Source organism: Eretmochelys imbricata, chromosome 4, assembly GCF_965152235.1.
Source record: "Eretmochelys imbricata isolate rEreImb1 chromosome 4, rEreImb1.hap1, whole genome shotgun sequence".
Lineage (NCBI taxonomy): Eukaryota > Metazoa > Chordata > Testudines > Cheloniidae > Eretmochelys > Eretmochelys imbricata.
Window position 1 is genome coordinate 94,308,472 of NC_135575.1, and position 16,662 is coordinate 94,325,133.

The 16,662-nt window shown below is 40.7% G+C and overlaps 1 protein-coding gene across 1 annotated transcript in view; it reads right to left on the bottom strand.

The window, feature by feature from the left end:
• The window catches only part of SPATA18 (spermatogenesis associated 18), a 38,991-nt gene that overhangs the window by 4,542 nt on the left and 17,787 nt on the right, over positions 1 to 16,662 (bottom strand). The window contains exons 5-9 of the mRNA XM_077814578.1: positions 14,888 to 14,983; positions 3,987 to 4,121; positions 2,997 to 3,234; positions 1,691 to 1,849; positions 936 to 1,111 (exon numbers count right to left, since the gene is read on the bottom strand). Of these exons, the coding sequence (XP_077670704.1) occupies positions 936 to 1,111; positions 1,691 to 1,849; positions 2,997 to 3,234; positions 3,987 to 4,121; positions 14,888 to 14,983 (804 nt within the window). The remainder of the gene's footprint in view (positions 1 to 935; positions 1,112 to 1,690; positions 1,850 to 2,996; positions 3,235 to 3,986; positions 4,122 to 14,887; positions 14,984 to 16,662) is intronic.

Genomic DNA, 16,662 nt, shown 5'->3' on the forward strand with positions numbered 1-16,662 from the left:
TCACCTTCTTCTCATTCCTCCTCTCTCTCCCTGACTACTTCACTGTTCCCCTCTGCCTCCCTCCAGTTCTAAAGTAATTATTTTAAACCTTCTTGCTGTTGTTGCCTTCCTTTTCTCCCCCTTACTTAACTTCTTTCTCCTTGAAAGTAAATTTCCTTTGAGCTGTGGCCTCTGGTGCCTGCTTGGAAGGCCTCAGAAGTGCTCTAGGATTCTCTATCAGTTCACACAGCAGCCAACTGTGAGCCTTGAAAGAGCCCTTAAACCCTAGTTCACAAAATGTTAAAGAAAATCCCATTTCTACAAAGGATTTTCACTTCTCTAAGGAGTGGCTTCTCCTTCCATACTGAGCTGTGGCAGCAAGTAATGATGGGGCACAAGAGAGCTAAGAATCCACAGAACAGCTGCCAGAAAGGATGTGCAGAGAATCCTGAGATTTGTGAGACCCTTGAAGGCAGGCACCATCTGTCAGAGCTCACTGGAAATTTGCTTCTAATTAATTGGCCAAGTAACAATGGAGGAAGTAGCAAGAAAAATATTTTTAAAACACTGGAGGCAGAGGGGAATTTGGCAGTGAGAGAAAGGTAGTTCTTATATTTTTAGTAAAGGTGTTATAATCAAATATACACATGAGACTGGAGTTTATAGATAAAATTGTTGCCCTGTTGGTTGAAAAAGTGACTAATAAGTGAAATATATTGCCCAAAGTTTGCATACTTTGGAAATTATATTCCTCTACAACCCTTGAATTATCTACCAAATTTGCTACATAGTAGGGAAACAGGACTCAAACTAAACAAGTAAAGTTTACCAGCAATCTTAAACCTTAATGTAAATAGGCTGAACTGGCTGAAGGATGGGCTATGTGGCATGATAGGTCATTTCCATCTCTAATTTCTATGGTAGGAGTCTATTACTGAATATTTCAGAGTTCTTACTTGCTCTCATTAAAAAGTTCTCCATCTGCACCAAATGCAATATCGAGGGGAGGAACCAAGGTCTGCATTGAAAAAGCTACACGGCACAACTCCCGAATCAAACTGCTGATCATGATGAAGTCAACTTCTGGTGGGAATGAAATCTTAGGATTGATATTCATGGCACGAATTACTTCCTGAAAATAAACATAACATATCTAGTAACTCACTAGTGATGATGAATTTGAGCTTACCAAAGCTTTCTAATTACAGACTGGCCGATACTGAAACACTTGACCCTCCTAACTTTCACTACCACAAAACCCCATTTAATAAAAGGTACACAGAACACCAAAGATGCTGTCTTATGTTATTTCAGGGACTATTACCTCTAAAAGATGTATTTCTAAAATGACATCACAGTATCAGCACTAATGATGACATCAGTCCTATGACTGGTATACTGATTTCGAGTGCAGTACAATGCTCTCTAGACTACCACTGAAAGCATCATACAATTGTTTTATTTACTGTAATTAGATTTTATTTTCCAAATGGCATTACTTTTGCAAAAACAGACACTACAGTCACAGATAAAAATATATCAAACAGATACAAACACTAGCATGTTATATTACTGTATGAGAAAACTTATTGCTATAACAAAATGAAATTAATGCTGTTATCTTCTCCCTAGTAAAACTACTTCAAAGTAAGATGGATTGCAGGTTTGTACAAAATATTAATAGTCAGGCTTCACATTGCCTCTGACTTACATTGACACTGGCTTGAACATCATATAGATCCTCATGGCGAACTATATAATCCAGGACAGTGTCTTCAAGTGATTCAGGCCCTGAGTGAGTCAGAGACAGAGTCTTTCTCACACGCATTTTGAATTGTCTGAAGGCCATCTTCGCTGCATGGAAAGACTCCTGCAAATGTTAGAACAGCCATTTATATTTAGAACTCTGTGAGCAAGAAAATAGGTTTGATTTTCAAACAATGGCCCAGACATATTCCCAGAGTAACCTCACTGATATCAAGGGATAAATTTGCCAAATGTCTTTATAGTTTCCTGGGGAGAAAAATTCTCATATTAAAATGGTGGTGTTTAGAAACAATACACCTTAGGGAAGGTATTCTCAGATACATCACATTTATTTTTAAATTCCAGATGACAAATCAGATTAGAATGCTTTAGACTTTCCAGCGAGAACTTTCTATTTTTCCATAAGATTCCATCACTTGCAAAATCAAGTACTGCAGTTTAACACATTCAAAGATGTCAGTGGACAGGATGTTGTACTTAGAATCTTAAGCTCTATAGCATAACATGTCTACAGCAGTACACGTTGTCTGTTAGTAAGAGGATTTGTAGTTTGATTGTGTAATTTGGTTGAAAATTGCTAGTTTGGGGAAAAATAACACTTTGCATTTACACAGCAATGCTTGCCATCAAGGCTTGGTGCTGAGCACTCACAAATCCCAGGGACATCCATGGGAGCTGCAGGTGCTCAATCCCTCTCAGGACCATATCCACTAAGATTCACAATATCTTTCTGCTATGGCTAAATACTACATAAATTTTACAGAGGGAGAAAATGAAGCACAGAAAAGTAAAACAACCTGCCACAGGCCATAAAGTGAGCTGTGGCAAAGCCATGAATAGAATTAAGAACTCCTCTTGACTCCCAGTCTCCTGCTCTATCTACCTACCTGGGTTCTTATATGATACCCAGAACAATCAGAAAACATGCATCTAGCTATCTCACGTGACTTAATGTGAAGCATCCTATGGACAGGTCTTAGTCACTCATAAATATTCATTTTTGAAACTAGTTTAAATGAAGTGGTGTGATTCAGAGTAATAACAATGGGCCCGGCAGCCAGGAGATGCCATGTTTTAGGGAAAAGATAAAAAGGATACTAAATTGAGGGAATTGAAATGAAAAATAGCAACAACAACAACAAAAAGTATCAAGTGAAGCAAGTCGTAATCCAGCCAGGTCATATTATTTTTACATAAATTATTTGTCACGTGCACAAACTGTAATGGAAAAAACTATAAACATTTCATACCATAGCTGCAACATATATTATCCTCTGCACTGTCTCCAGATCATCGATATAAGTCCTCAGAAGGGTCTGTGCATCCAAGCGTTCTTGAGCATAAATATCACTAAAGCGAGCCACCAGGTGGGCATGACGTGCAGCATTTGTAAGCCTGGCTCGGCCAGGTGAGCAGCTCCTGAGTGGTAGAGGACTAGGTGATCTACTTCGGCAGGGCCTTGGAGAAGGAGAGCGACTCCGTGCAAGTCTAAAAGAGTGATGAAAAGTAGTTTTAAGGTCACATCATTACCTTTAGAATGTTTTGGTCTGGTCTACACATAGTTTTTATACTAATTTAACTATTTTGCTTAAGGGTGTGGTTTTATACTGATATTGTTAAAGATGTACAAAGTCTAGTATGGATGCTGTTATACCAGATAAAGGTGTGTATCTCAGTATAGCTTATTCCCATAAACTGGTTTCTAAATCAATATAGTTAAAGCAGTTCCAAAAGCGTGTGGAGGTAAGCACTTTGTACCAGAGAAACAGAATTTTAAAAAGTAAAACTTCAGGAATTTGTTCCTCTTCCATTACCAATTTACAGTGACTAAAAGACACAGTTAGCAAACAGTCTTGTACTGGAATGGCATGGTGCTCCAAAAGCCTTATAGCAAGAAATAACGCATTGCTTCTGCCCATAAGAAGTTTCGTGGCTTCTGCAAGGCTGTCCTTTTGGTACATTTCCTGAAGCTCAACATAACAGGCTGAAATGAAAATATTTGTGCATTTCCCCGCTTTCTTCCTTCAAAATACATTTGGTGGAAAAGTTTATGTTGCTTCATTATAGGATGGGGAAATTTAATTTATGTTTTCTTTTCAGTCTAAAACTATGTATTTGCAATTTCTCTTCCTCTTCAGTAGCAGCTCAACTTATGTTATCCTAGCTTGGGAGAGCATAAATTCAGTTTTTGGTTTTCTTCCTGTTTATGTTTTAAAGATTTGTCAAATTAGGGTCCATACCTGCTGTGAAGAACAGATTTTTGGGCACCCAGGATGGTAATCTCATCCTTTAGTATTTGAACCTGTTGCTCATAATCATTCAGACGATCCAGATTCCTCAGAGCGCTCTCCTCCTGTGCTTGGGAAGCCTTCAGACTTAAACAACATAAAACTGGTCACAGGGGGCCCTTCTACCAATCTAAATGCCCTATTTATTAATCCACATTAAATACAAAAAGCTTTGTAAAAATAATGGGGACGTTAACTTCTAGAGAGAAACACAGGGAACCCCATAGTTAGCAATGAACTGCAAAACCAACCCAAAATTGTTTTTTCCCCCTTAACTGCTACTCTGTGTATACAGACTCTTGTCATGTGACAAGTATCAGGAGGTAGCCGTGTTAGTCTGTATCCACAAAAACAACAAGGAGTCCGGTACCACTTTAAAGACTAACAGATTTATTTGGGCATAAGCTTTCATGGGTAAAAAACCCACCTCTTCAGATGCAGTAGGAGAACACTTCAGTCTTCCTGGACATTCTATAACATTTTATCCATGAAAGCTTATGCCTAAATAAAGCTGTTAGTCTTTAAGGTGCCACCGGACTCCTTGTTGTTTTTGTCATGTGACAGGGGATATTAATTACCCTTATGTATTCTAGGACCATGTCAGGTGAACAAGGTCAGTCTCTTTCCTGTGTGTCACAAATTAATTAGAGTCTCAAACTTTTTTAAAAAGGTGTTTGGGTTTTTTGTTTGTTTTTTTACATCAGGTCCTCCTTTTCCTCTCTCTGCAGGAGTACCTTGGCAAGATTTTTGGAGACTGTAACTTGAAGCTCTCCCTCACCCCAAAAGAGGGAGAGATAATGATGATTCTTAAACATTGTTATAAGCCCTGCAAAGCAATTTTATACATGTTTATATTGCCCTTTACTATGTATAACAGATGTCTCAAAGTTTTCCCCTTTGCTTCTCCCTACTCCAAAAACCAAACAAAACTCTGAATGTTTTCTATGTCCTTCCTTCCCTTTCTTTACTGGTGAGATCTTTGGAGGACTTGACTAGCGATACCAAATGAGGCTGCCACCTGAACTGCAGATCTTTTTCCCTCTAATGCAGGGAGGGAAGATCTACATGTAATGTAAGAACAGCCACTGTGGCAAGGGCAAGGAAATTTCCTGCCTCATATGAGGGGGACAAGTTGCCCATAGTGTTCGTTTCCTGTGACATCACTAGTCAAGTCCTCCAATTCCTTCAACAAGGAATTCCAGCAAAGAGGGCAAGAGCGGAGCAGATATTTCTAATGAAATAAATAATCAGGAAAGAAAACTAGTGGGTTTTTTTCTAGAGATGGGTGGGGGAAGGAAAACTTTTATGCATCATAATCCCTTGACAAGGGGGAATGACTAACTCAGAGGGAAAAGGGGTTTAAAAAGCTAGCTAATAACTGACCAGAGGAGCGAACTAACAGGAGCAGCAAACCAGGCAGTTTTGCAAGGGAGTTTAGCAAGGGCATGCGAGAGGCAGATATGCCAAACAAACATGCTCCTAACTTAGGCCAATAACACCCCCACACACACAAACAAAAAAGAAACAGAATAAATAAACCCTGGAAGAGTAAAAATAATGCAGGCAGGAGTCCTGCGGCAGAGAGGGGGCTATGCAGTTTATTGCACTAAATGCAGCATGTATGATTACCTGCCTTGTGGGCAGGTGATGTACGTGTGCATTTGGTGCAAGCAACTCATGGGCATCAAAGACCAAAACTGGGCTGTGAAGAGCAAAGCAGCTGAACTGGAGGAGCTAAGGGAGAAGTACATAGATGTGACTTTTAGGAACATAGGAGAGTGCTCATCCCCCCCTCTACCCCGCCTGTCTTAGGGAAGAAGAACATCAAGCTGGAGTGGAGGGAAACAATCTCCTAGTTGGGAAGTTCCTTTCAGATGACATCAGGGTATCCTCTCACATGGAGGATACCCCTCCAGAGGAGGGGACCCCAGTTACTAGGAAAAGACAGATAATAGTGATGGGGGATTCAATTATTAGAAATATATAATGTTGAGTTTGTGATGCCTGGAACAACCACATGGTGAATTGCCTGCTGGGTGCAAAGATACAGACCTCTCAAGACATCTAGATAGACATATGTGCAGTGCCAGGGAGGAGCTGGTGGGTCATGGTTAAGGCTATGTTTTAGTCACAGGTATTTTTAGTAAAAAGTCATGGACATGTCATGGGCCATAAACAAAAATTCACAGCCATGACCTGTCCATGACTTATATTTAGTCACAGGTACTAAAAATACCTGTGACTAGATCTTGGGGGGTGGGGGGGGCCTGCTGCTGGGAGGAGGGCGGTTGCTAGGGGAGGACGTCTGGGGACTGCTGCTGGGGGCCGCGGACCATGGCTGCTCTGGATGGCCATCCAGGACCGTGGACTGCAGCTGCTCTGGATGGCCGCCTGGGGACAGCTACCCAGGGGCAGCGCTGCAGCAGAAGCTAGTGTGGCTGTCCCGAGGGCCACCTAGGCAGCTGTTCCCGGACCCAGCTGCATGGGCGGCCCTGGGGTCAGCCACACTGACCATTGAAGAAGTCACAAAGGTCACAGAAAGTCACGGAATCCTAGTCATGGTACATGTAGGTCCCAATGACATTGAGAAAGGTAGGAGAGGGGTCCTGGAGGCCAAATTTAGGCTACTAGGTAAGAGACTAAAGTCCAGGACCTTCATGGTAGCATTCTCTGAAATGCACCCAGTTCCACATGCAGCGCCAGTTAGAACTGCAGGGTATCATTGCATGAATGAGACAATAATTCTGGGAGGGAAGATTTAGGTGCATTAGGAACTAGGGTATGGAACAGCTTCCACATGAGGAGAAAGTAAAAAGATTGGGACTATTCAGCTTAGAAAAGAGATGACTAAGGAGAGGTACAGTAGAGGTCTGTAAAATCATGATTGGTGTGGAGAAAGCCAATAGGAAAGTGTTATTTACCCCTTCACGTAACACAAGGACCAGGGGCCAGCCAATGAAATGAATAGGCAGAATGTTTGTTTTAAACATAAGGAAGTATTTCTTCGCACAAAGCACAGTCAACCTGGGGAACTTGTTGCCAGGGGATATTGTGAAGGCCAGAAGTATAACTGGGTTCAAAAAAGAATTAGATAAATTCGTGGAGGATAGTCCATCAATAGCCATTCATCAGGACTGTCAAGGACACAGCCCCATGCTCCAGGTGTTCCTAACCCTCTGACTCCAGGAGCTGAGAGTGGACGACAGGTGATGGATCCCCCAATAATTGCCCTGTTCTGTTCATTCCCTCTGAACCATGTGGCACTCGCCACTGTTGGAAGACAGGATATTGGGCTAGGTGAACCATTGGTCTGACCCAGTAAGGCCATTTTTATGTTCTCAGAAGAAAGTAGTGAAAAGGAAAAACAGTGCCATGCAGTTCATGTGCCACAGTGTCCTTAACAATTATCATGACTAGGCAACGCAGGGTGTCAGAAGGACAGGGTGTCTGCAATAACAACACAAGAAAATCAGACAAGGAAAAAGTAGCGGTCTTAATTCAATTTGTCAATTAACACTATTCACAAGCACACCCGTCAAGATGCTTAAGTACAAAATGTGATGATCTTCATCTGTAGTTCTATATAGGTCATCTGAAGAGTTTCGATCTTTTTTTGTCTGAAATAACTATTGCAACTGCAGATAATAATTGCAAATAATTATTGCACCTTCAGAGACCTTCTTAAAAAGGTGCCTGCCTTACTCATAAGAAAAACAATGCCACGTGTTATAGATTAAAGCCATTTAGAGTACGTGTACCCTGCTATGTTCACTGCTAATCCCACACTAAGTCACAAATTTAAAAGAGCAGCCACCACATATTGGATTAATTTTTTAAAGATATAGAAAAGAAAAACAAAGCACTAGAAGAAAAGACCCACTTTATGGGACATATACAGTAGACCAAGCTCTAGGCTTTGAAAACCTTGACATTATCCCCTTTCAATGCTAGTCTAGCGTGAGTGGGAGTTAAGTTTTAAATTTTCTATTTAATAAATATTATACAGTCTCTATAAAACTATTGATCCAAAATCAGTAGAACATTATCAGGTTTCCCACTTACACTAAAAAGGTCTGAACATTATGGGTATTGTAGGAGATATTAGGTCTGTGGGTGTTCCTAAATCATTAATAGGAACAAATGGTGGTAAATACGGTGTTCTGTGAAAAATCACAACAACATTCTGAAAAGCAGCTATGGACATCCATGTGCATTCCTTAAAAACTCATCTGTTGTTTAAAAAAGGTACCAGTTTTACCACACATTCATGCTTACTTGCTGATTAATTTGCAGTTTTTAAGAACTTTTCAGTTAAAGGGTAAAAAAATTACAGTAGATTCTTAAACTTTTCTATATGCTATTTAAAAATAAAATGGACAACTTAAACTGCTGGAAGTTAATTTTTAAAAAATTGTACGGCCTAAGAAATTCTGTGTGAAGTGTCTAAAGCTAACGCAAATTACAACACCAGAGCTATAAGACCAAGAAAACTAGTGTTTAATCAAAAGGGCCACAGAATGTCAATTTCAGCAACTCAAACATGCTCCATTGTAGTATCAATAGCCCAAATTCAGCACTGGTGTAACTGGGTGCAACCATCTTTTCTTTATATGTTTATACAGCCCCTAGCACCATCAGGATGAGGCCTCTTGATGCTTCCACATTACAAATAGTTCATCTTCATCATAATCATGGTTTAATCACTCATAATACCTCATCAGTTTTTTGGCCCCTTGGTATTTAGCTTTCTTCAGGCTTTAAGTTTTCACATAAATTAGTTTGTAAAGAATGTTGTGAATTTTCTTTTCTCACACTCCAGAAATACCTCTCATACTGTAATCAGCCAGGCACCATCAATATGAGTCATAAAAACTCCATCACTCACCAATGCATTTCTGGAAATGACTGAATTTGAATGGTCAATTGTGGAGAATCGTGGATCAATACAGAAAAAGTTAAAAATCTTACCAATTAACTATTTAAATAAGTTATTAATTATTATATAAAAATACAGAATATTATAAAGGCTGGCACTTTGTTCCTTCATTCTGTTTTATTCAAGCCTGTTAAGGTAAACTTATTAATCTTTTAACCAACATTGATTCCCCTCTATTTAGATGGAGCAGACTAAGTAGCCTCTATCTTGAACTAATGGATGCACGTCCTCTGCTCCTTTGTTTGTTCTGCTTATTGTAAATTGTTCCAGCTGACCATTTCATCTTCATTTGTAAGATTTTTACTTTTTCTGTATTGATGTTCCACTCTCCTCAAATGACCCATTCAAATTCTGTCATTTCCAGAAGCGCATCAGTGAGTGAGAGAGTTTTTAACCCTCATACTAATGGTGCCTGGCTGATTACAGTATGAGAGGTAATTCTAGAGTGTGAGAATGAGTGGTCATTAAAAACTAAAAGTTGCACTATGAAATAATCAGATTTTTTTAAAATAAAAAAGGAATACAATTAGAAAGGAAGCCAAATTAAACAGTCAGTAGCCTTCCTTAACTATGATCAATTGAACAAAATAATAACTAACCGAGCAATAAAATTTCAAGAAAAGAATAACAGACTGAATAGGATTAAAATACAGTTTTAGACGCCCCCAAAAAACAGACACACAATGCCAGAATCCAGATTAATTACTGCTCTACTGACATAGAAGCACAGTGATAATAAGAGCGTCTTTGGAGAAAAATGTTGATGAAAGCATGCTGAGATCAGAGCAGTTTCAGTTCTTTCATAGGGTTAAAATATACATTAAAAATTAAGTCCTTTCAGAAATACCCTGGCATTTTTCATTTAAAGAAAAAACCAGACACGTAGAGTAATATACCATACATGAATTATTATAAAACGTTCAGTTGCTGAATGTGTTCAGCTGTTCTGGGCCATGAAACCAAAGAACAAATTTCTCTTGTTCATTTATGCATAATTTCTCAGTATCATTGGAAAACAAAAACAGAACAAAAACAAAACAAACAAACAAAAACCACAGTGCAGTGAAGGCAGGAAAGAAAGGAGGAAATCATGTATTTGTCTCAGGGCCTGATACAGCTCCCACTGAAGTCAGTGGAAAAACTCCCATTGATTTCAGTTGGGGTTCTATCCTGTTTAAGTTCCACTATACCAAACCAGATACATAGATATAGCTACTTCCTTCCAGCAGATAGAGAAAGAAAAAAGGCAAAGTTTTATGACATCACTCTCTCTAAAAGTGGGCTGCCTGGCTCTGATCAGTTTGGATCTTCTTCAGCTTAAAAAAATCTACAGGGAAAATTCAGAAAAAATCCAGGACAACTATCTGACATCCAGACACAACAACAACAGCAAATGGATGTCTGGGTTTCTATGTACAGGATTTGGAGAAATCAAATTAACAGATCAGAAATTACCAGTCTCCAAGATCCTTCTATGTCCTTCTAGGCAAATGGGAACTTCAGGTACCCAGTATCAGAACAGCGGGTATAGCTAAGAAAAACGGAGAAAATGGATGAACTACAGCATACAGGACCTGTCTTTCAAAGGAGGAATGCTCAAATCTGTAATGATCTGAAAGGTATACAAGTATCACCTGTTAGAGATCATGAGGTTAATTTTTTGTGTGGAGTAAGCCTTGATCAAAGAGCCACAGAACCTAAGATGTGGAACATATAACCTGCTTACACACAGGAAGAGCAAGATAACCATTCAAAAAAACTTCATGTGCACCTGCTCAAGAACCGGGCTGATAATCAAAGGTGACCAGGAGCCTCCTGACCATCAGGTCTATGAATCAGAGGATCTGCCTCATAGTGTATATATGTAACCAACCGAGATGACTGCTGAATAGGCTATCCTTTCATAGGTGAGGGAAGTATCTACAGATGGAAGTATTCAGCCTCAGAGGCAATGATTCTCAGAATATGAAAAACAGAACTCTCGCTACTTTGCACTTTATTTAGGAACCTATAAGGTAATTTAAAACATATTAAGAATAAGGACTCATGCAGTTTCAATTCCTCTAGCTAGATCTGACTCACTGGGCCAGACTGCCATGAAATTCAGGGCTACTATACCCATGAATGACTGAGAATGGTAGAAAATTCCTCTCTTGCTGCAAGAAGATTTGGTGGGCTGGGGCCTCACGCATTTATCTTTATGCTTTCTGTCCCCAAACCTCAATTTATGCTGGTATGTTTATCTGGATCCCAACTACCTGGCCTTAAGCTCCAGGTTGAAGCAATGAGTTGCATGATCTCGTCTCTACCCAATAGATGAAGGGAGCCCATCTTTAGGAAAGACCATAAGCATGGGTCCCTTTGTGCCCCAAGTTGGCACTCCATTCAAAAGGCTAGTATCTGAGAATCTATTCCCAGCACCTATTTGGGAATCATCGCTGAGTTCTGCCAATTACTGTTATCCTGCAAGCATCAGGTGAGATTATGTATTAGATCCAGGGACAAGAACAGCCAGACAGAGCTGAAACTGAGGTGATCAATGACTAAGCAACCACAGTTAGAGAGACACTTAGGAAAATGCATTCAGAACACAATATCCAGACATGTTGTCATGGATTCCAGACTGGCAGGCACACCTAAGGTGTAACCAGAGCCAACTGGATTAAGGCAGAAACATGATTCTCAGCCTCACAATCCATTGATTAGGAAAGAACACCTTAGTCCATCTTGGTACTTACATACCATGCTGATAGGTGTCTTATAAAGATATATGGCTAAACCTTACCTACCCAAGCATGGAAATTTTGGAATGTTCCTAAAATCAAGAACTCTCCTTTTCTTTCCAGTACATCAGTTGTACAACAACCAGCTAACTGAAAGAATGGACTTCTTAATCAACCTGAAATGCTGGGGTCAATTCTTTGGGCTGCAAGAAACCCCACCAGGCTTTTCTTCTGAGGGAGCAGGATGTGATTTAAAAGTTTTTATGGCCTGGTTTCTTGTCAGGAACAGTCCACTCTCTATCTTAAATGTCCTGAATGAAAAGGTGAACTGAAGAAAAGTTACACCATTTCCTACAATGTTATTAGGCATATAAGGTCCCCATTATTTTCAAGCAGTGGAGCACTGCCATTTACATTTAGAGTGCAGGCATCTTGCTTAACAAGCATGACTAAATCACCTCTTTTGAAAAGCCAAATATCAGAAGAATCTTACATCCTGTTAGATCAAAACTTCTTTTCTGCTAGTTAAAAGATAGCATTGACCTGGAGATAAGAAGGATGAATTAACTAGTCAACTAAGCTGTCACCGCTAAGGAAATGTGGTCTGGATGAAATTACTATAGGTGCACAACTGGTTGAAAAACCAAACTCAGAGTAATTATCAGTGCTCTGCTGTCAAACTAGGATGAGGTATCTAGTGGGATCCCACAGGTGTCTGTTCTGGGTCTGGTACATTTCAACATTTTTGTTAATGACTAGAGCAGGGGCGGGCAAACTTTTTGGCCTGAGGGTTGCATCGGGTTTCTGAAATAATATGGAGGGCCAGTTAGTGGAGGCTGTGCCTCCCCAAACAGCCAGGCATGGTCCTCCCCCACCCCGCTTCTCGCCCCCTGACGGCCCCTTGGGGACCCCTGCCCCATCTACCCCCCCTGCTCTTGGTCCCCTGACCGCCCCCCTAACTGCCCCCAGCCACCCCATCCAACCCCTCCTCTCCTTCCTGACTGCCCCCCCCGGAACTCCTGCCCCTATTCAACCCCCCTGTTCCCCACCCTCTAACCACCTTGACCCCATCCACACCCCTGACCACCCCCCAAACTCCCCTGCCCTCTATCCAACCCCCTGCACACTCCCTGCCTCCTTACCGCACTGCCTGGAGCACCAGTGGCTGCCAGCGCGGCTGCATCAGGACAGGGAGCCGTGCCGCGCAGCACAGAGCACCGGGTCAGACCAGACTCTGCAGCCCCGCCGCCCAGAGCATTGCACCGGCGGCGCGGCAAGGTGAGGCTGCAGGGGAGGGAGGACAGTAGGGGAGGGGCTGGGGGCTAGCCTCGTGGGCCAGGAGCTCAGGGGCTGGGCAGGACAGTCCCGCGGGCCATAGTTTGCCCACCTCTGGACTAGAGTATGCCTATAAAATCTGTGGACGACAGCAAGCTGGGAGGGGTTACAAGCACTTTGGTGGACAGGATTGGAATTCAAAATTACCTTAACAAATTGGGGAACTGATCTGAAATCAACAGTATGAAATTCAGTAAAGGCAAGTGCAAAGTTACTATGCCTATGAAGGAAAAAATCAAACACAAAAAGGGGAAATATTGGCTAGGCAGTAGTATTGCAGAAAAGTATCTTGGGGTTATAGTGGATCACAAATTGAATATAAGTCAACAATGTGATGCAATTGTAAAAAAGGCTAATATCATTCTGGAGTATATTAACAAGAGTGTCATATGGAAGATGTGGAAGGTAATTGTTCTGCTCTGCTTGGCACTACTGAGGCCTCATCTGGAGTCTGTATCTACTTTTGGGAGCCACACTTTAAGAAAGATGTGGACAAATTGGAGAGAGTCCAGAGGAGAGCAATAAAAATGATAAAAGGTTTAGAAAACCTGACCTATGAGGAAAAGTTTTTTAAAAAAACCCTGTGAATGTTTAGTCTTAAGAAAAGAAAACCAAGGGGGGACCTGTTAATGGTCTTCAAATATGTTAAGGACTGTTATAAAGAGGATGGTGATCAATTGTTCTCTGTGTTCACAGGACAAGAAGTAATTGGCTTAATCCATATCCAGGGAGACTTAGGTCAGACTTTAGAAAAATCTTTCTAACTATTAGGATAGATGAGTATAAGAATAGGTTACCAAGGGAGGCTGTGAAATCCCCTTCATTGTAGGTTTTTAGGAACAAGTTAGATAAACACCTGTCAGGATGGTCTAAATATACTTGGCCTGCCTCAGTGCACAGGAATAGATATGACCTCTCAAGCTTCCCTTCCATATATTCTGTGATTCTATGTCCCTTCTTTTCTCTAAACAGGTCCTATTTTTTCAACCTTCTCTCAGAGGTCATGCTTTCTAAACATCTTATAATTTTTACTGCTCTCCTCTTGACGCTCTCTCCAATTTGTTCACATATTTCTTAGTTTGTGATGCCCAGAACTGCACACAGTATTCCAACTGAGACCTCACCCATGGCAAGTAGAGGGGGACAATTATCTACCAAGTCTTACATACAACACTCCTGGTAATACACCTCAGGTTTTGCATATGACACTCCTGGGAACTCTGACACATTATTTACTCACACTGGACATACAACCAACATGGGACCTCACACCATGGATCTACTTCCACTAAGTTACAGGGCCTCTCTATACACAGAGCCAAAGCTCTAACCAACTGGCTGTTAAGAGAAAGCCAGATGTGTCCAAACCATGCTTATTGTTGGGTATTCTCTGGCCAAGAGAGATAATGAAACCTACTGCAACTAATGGGCTATATCTCTAAATGCTCCAAAGAAAAGTGAGGTGAAAAATAAAAAAGAGATTATTAGTGAAGTACCCGTGCATAAATAACTGTAACTAAACCCAGACAACTGGAGAGAGGAACACAGAGGGAAAAATAACCCTCAAAGCCTATCCAGCCAAAAGAGCTGTATCCAACTGCTAGAGTCTAGAAGACAACTGATCAGGATCAGCCAGTCAACTTTATAAAGGGGAAAGACACATCATAAAAGCTTTGCCTTTTCCTGGTCTCATGTGTTAGTAGGAGGAATTATTCCCCTTTATTTGAAGTAGCATAGGACAATGGGGAATTGAGCATTATAAAAATGTAAACAAAACACAAACAAATCACAAACTGTGTCTTTGCTTGCTGCCTTACTGCCACCACAAATAGCCCTACAGTACATCACATTTTTCTTACGCTGCTTTTAGATGAACAATTTCATCCTCTGCGGCCAAAAGGGTAGTGGCTGATTTGGTCTTTGTGTCTTCAAGAGCCATCTGGGCTTCTGCCAGACTGCAAGAGAAATTAATAACCAGAAATATACCTTTAAATTAAAGGTACAGATTCTCACATTGAATTTTGCATGACAAAGCAAATATTTTAGGGTTTTTGTTGGGTTTTTTTTGCAGGTCACCTGCATGCATAATCTGCAAAAGTCATATCTGACTAAACTATACCAGCAGAATTACTGCTCTGTAACCCATTACTATTCATCTTATACAGCTCCAGTTCCTCTATCTCCCTCCCTAATTTAGATGCCCCAATTTGTCTCCATTAACCATAATCTGGCATAATCTCTGAACACGAGCGCTCCATCTGCAAACCTGCCTATCTCCAGCTCCACAACACTGCCTGTTTTCTACTGCCTTCATAGCATCACCACCGAAATCTTCCTTAATTTTTCTTCTTGACTTAACTAGCACATGTCTGTCCCCAAGTCCCCGCTCTCTAGACTCCTACATGTTCAAAATATTGCTGCCCACTTTCATACATGTATTGTACAAAGAAATGCAACTAGGCCACCATCATCCTGTATCATTACCAATGATTCACCATTCATTACAGGATCCAGCTCAAAATTGCCTTATTTTGTATTAAAATCTTCTGCAGATTTGCTCCTGCCTACATAATAGACCTTTCTTTGTACTTCACTCCCTTCTCATCTAGCACTTCCTCCTCTCAGTCCCATTAAATAATCTCTTCCTGTTCATACAGAAGCCTTTGCTGAAATGCCTGTTATGTGGCCTTCCTATGTCTATGCCTCACTGTCTATCAGAATTGAAAATTGGTTGAAAAGTAGTTTGTTTCAACATTTCCAACTTTTTTTCTTTGTTTGTTTTGACTAAAACAATTCACCAAAATCTCCACAATTTCCCTAAATGTTTTGGTTGATTCAAATCTGCCTTTTTGGGGGAGAAAAAGTTCTGGATGAAAAATTTTGACCATCTCTAATCACTGTGCTCATTAGTGTGATATGGGTGGGCATATGAGCTTGAGGATTGATGGCGCAAAAATGGAGAATAACTACTCTACTTGGCATCATCCCCCTGCAAACCCACAAGAATCAATGCTGACAGTTTCAGCATTAATTCCCTGTGTTATTCAGTGCTGGGGTCAGCCCACAGGCAGTCAGCACAACTCTTTAGTGAGCTGTACTGCCGGAAGTGAAAGGGGGCATTAGGTATAACACAAAGGGGTCTCACAACCACATAATTCTAAGAAAATATGTATAGTTTCATCTCCTCCTGCCACTTGGTCTTGGCAGGCCTATGAAACATTTCTGATATACTGTAGGGGCGATGAGAAAGGAACTCTATGAGGTAAACTCTGAAGGTTCATATTCTTGGGGTTTTCCTGTACCTGGGGATGATACACCCTATGATGTTTAGAAGACTTCTAAATATTCAGTACTCTCTTGACAGGTTTCAGAGTAGCAGCAGTGTTATTCTGTATCCGCAAAAAGAACAGGAGTACTTGTGGCACCTTACAGACTAACAAATTTATTAGAGCATAAGCTTTCATGAGCTACAGCTCACTTCATCGGATGCATTGAATGGAACATATAGTAAGATATATATATATATATATATATATATACACAGATAAGTTAGAAGTTACCATACAAACTGTGAGAGGCTAATTAGTTAAGATGAGCTATTATCAGCAGGAGAAAAAAACTTTTGTAGTGATAA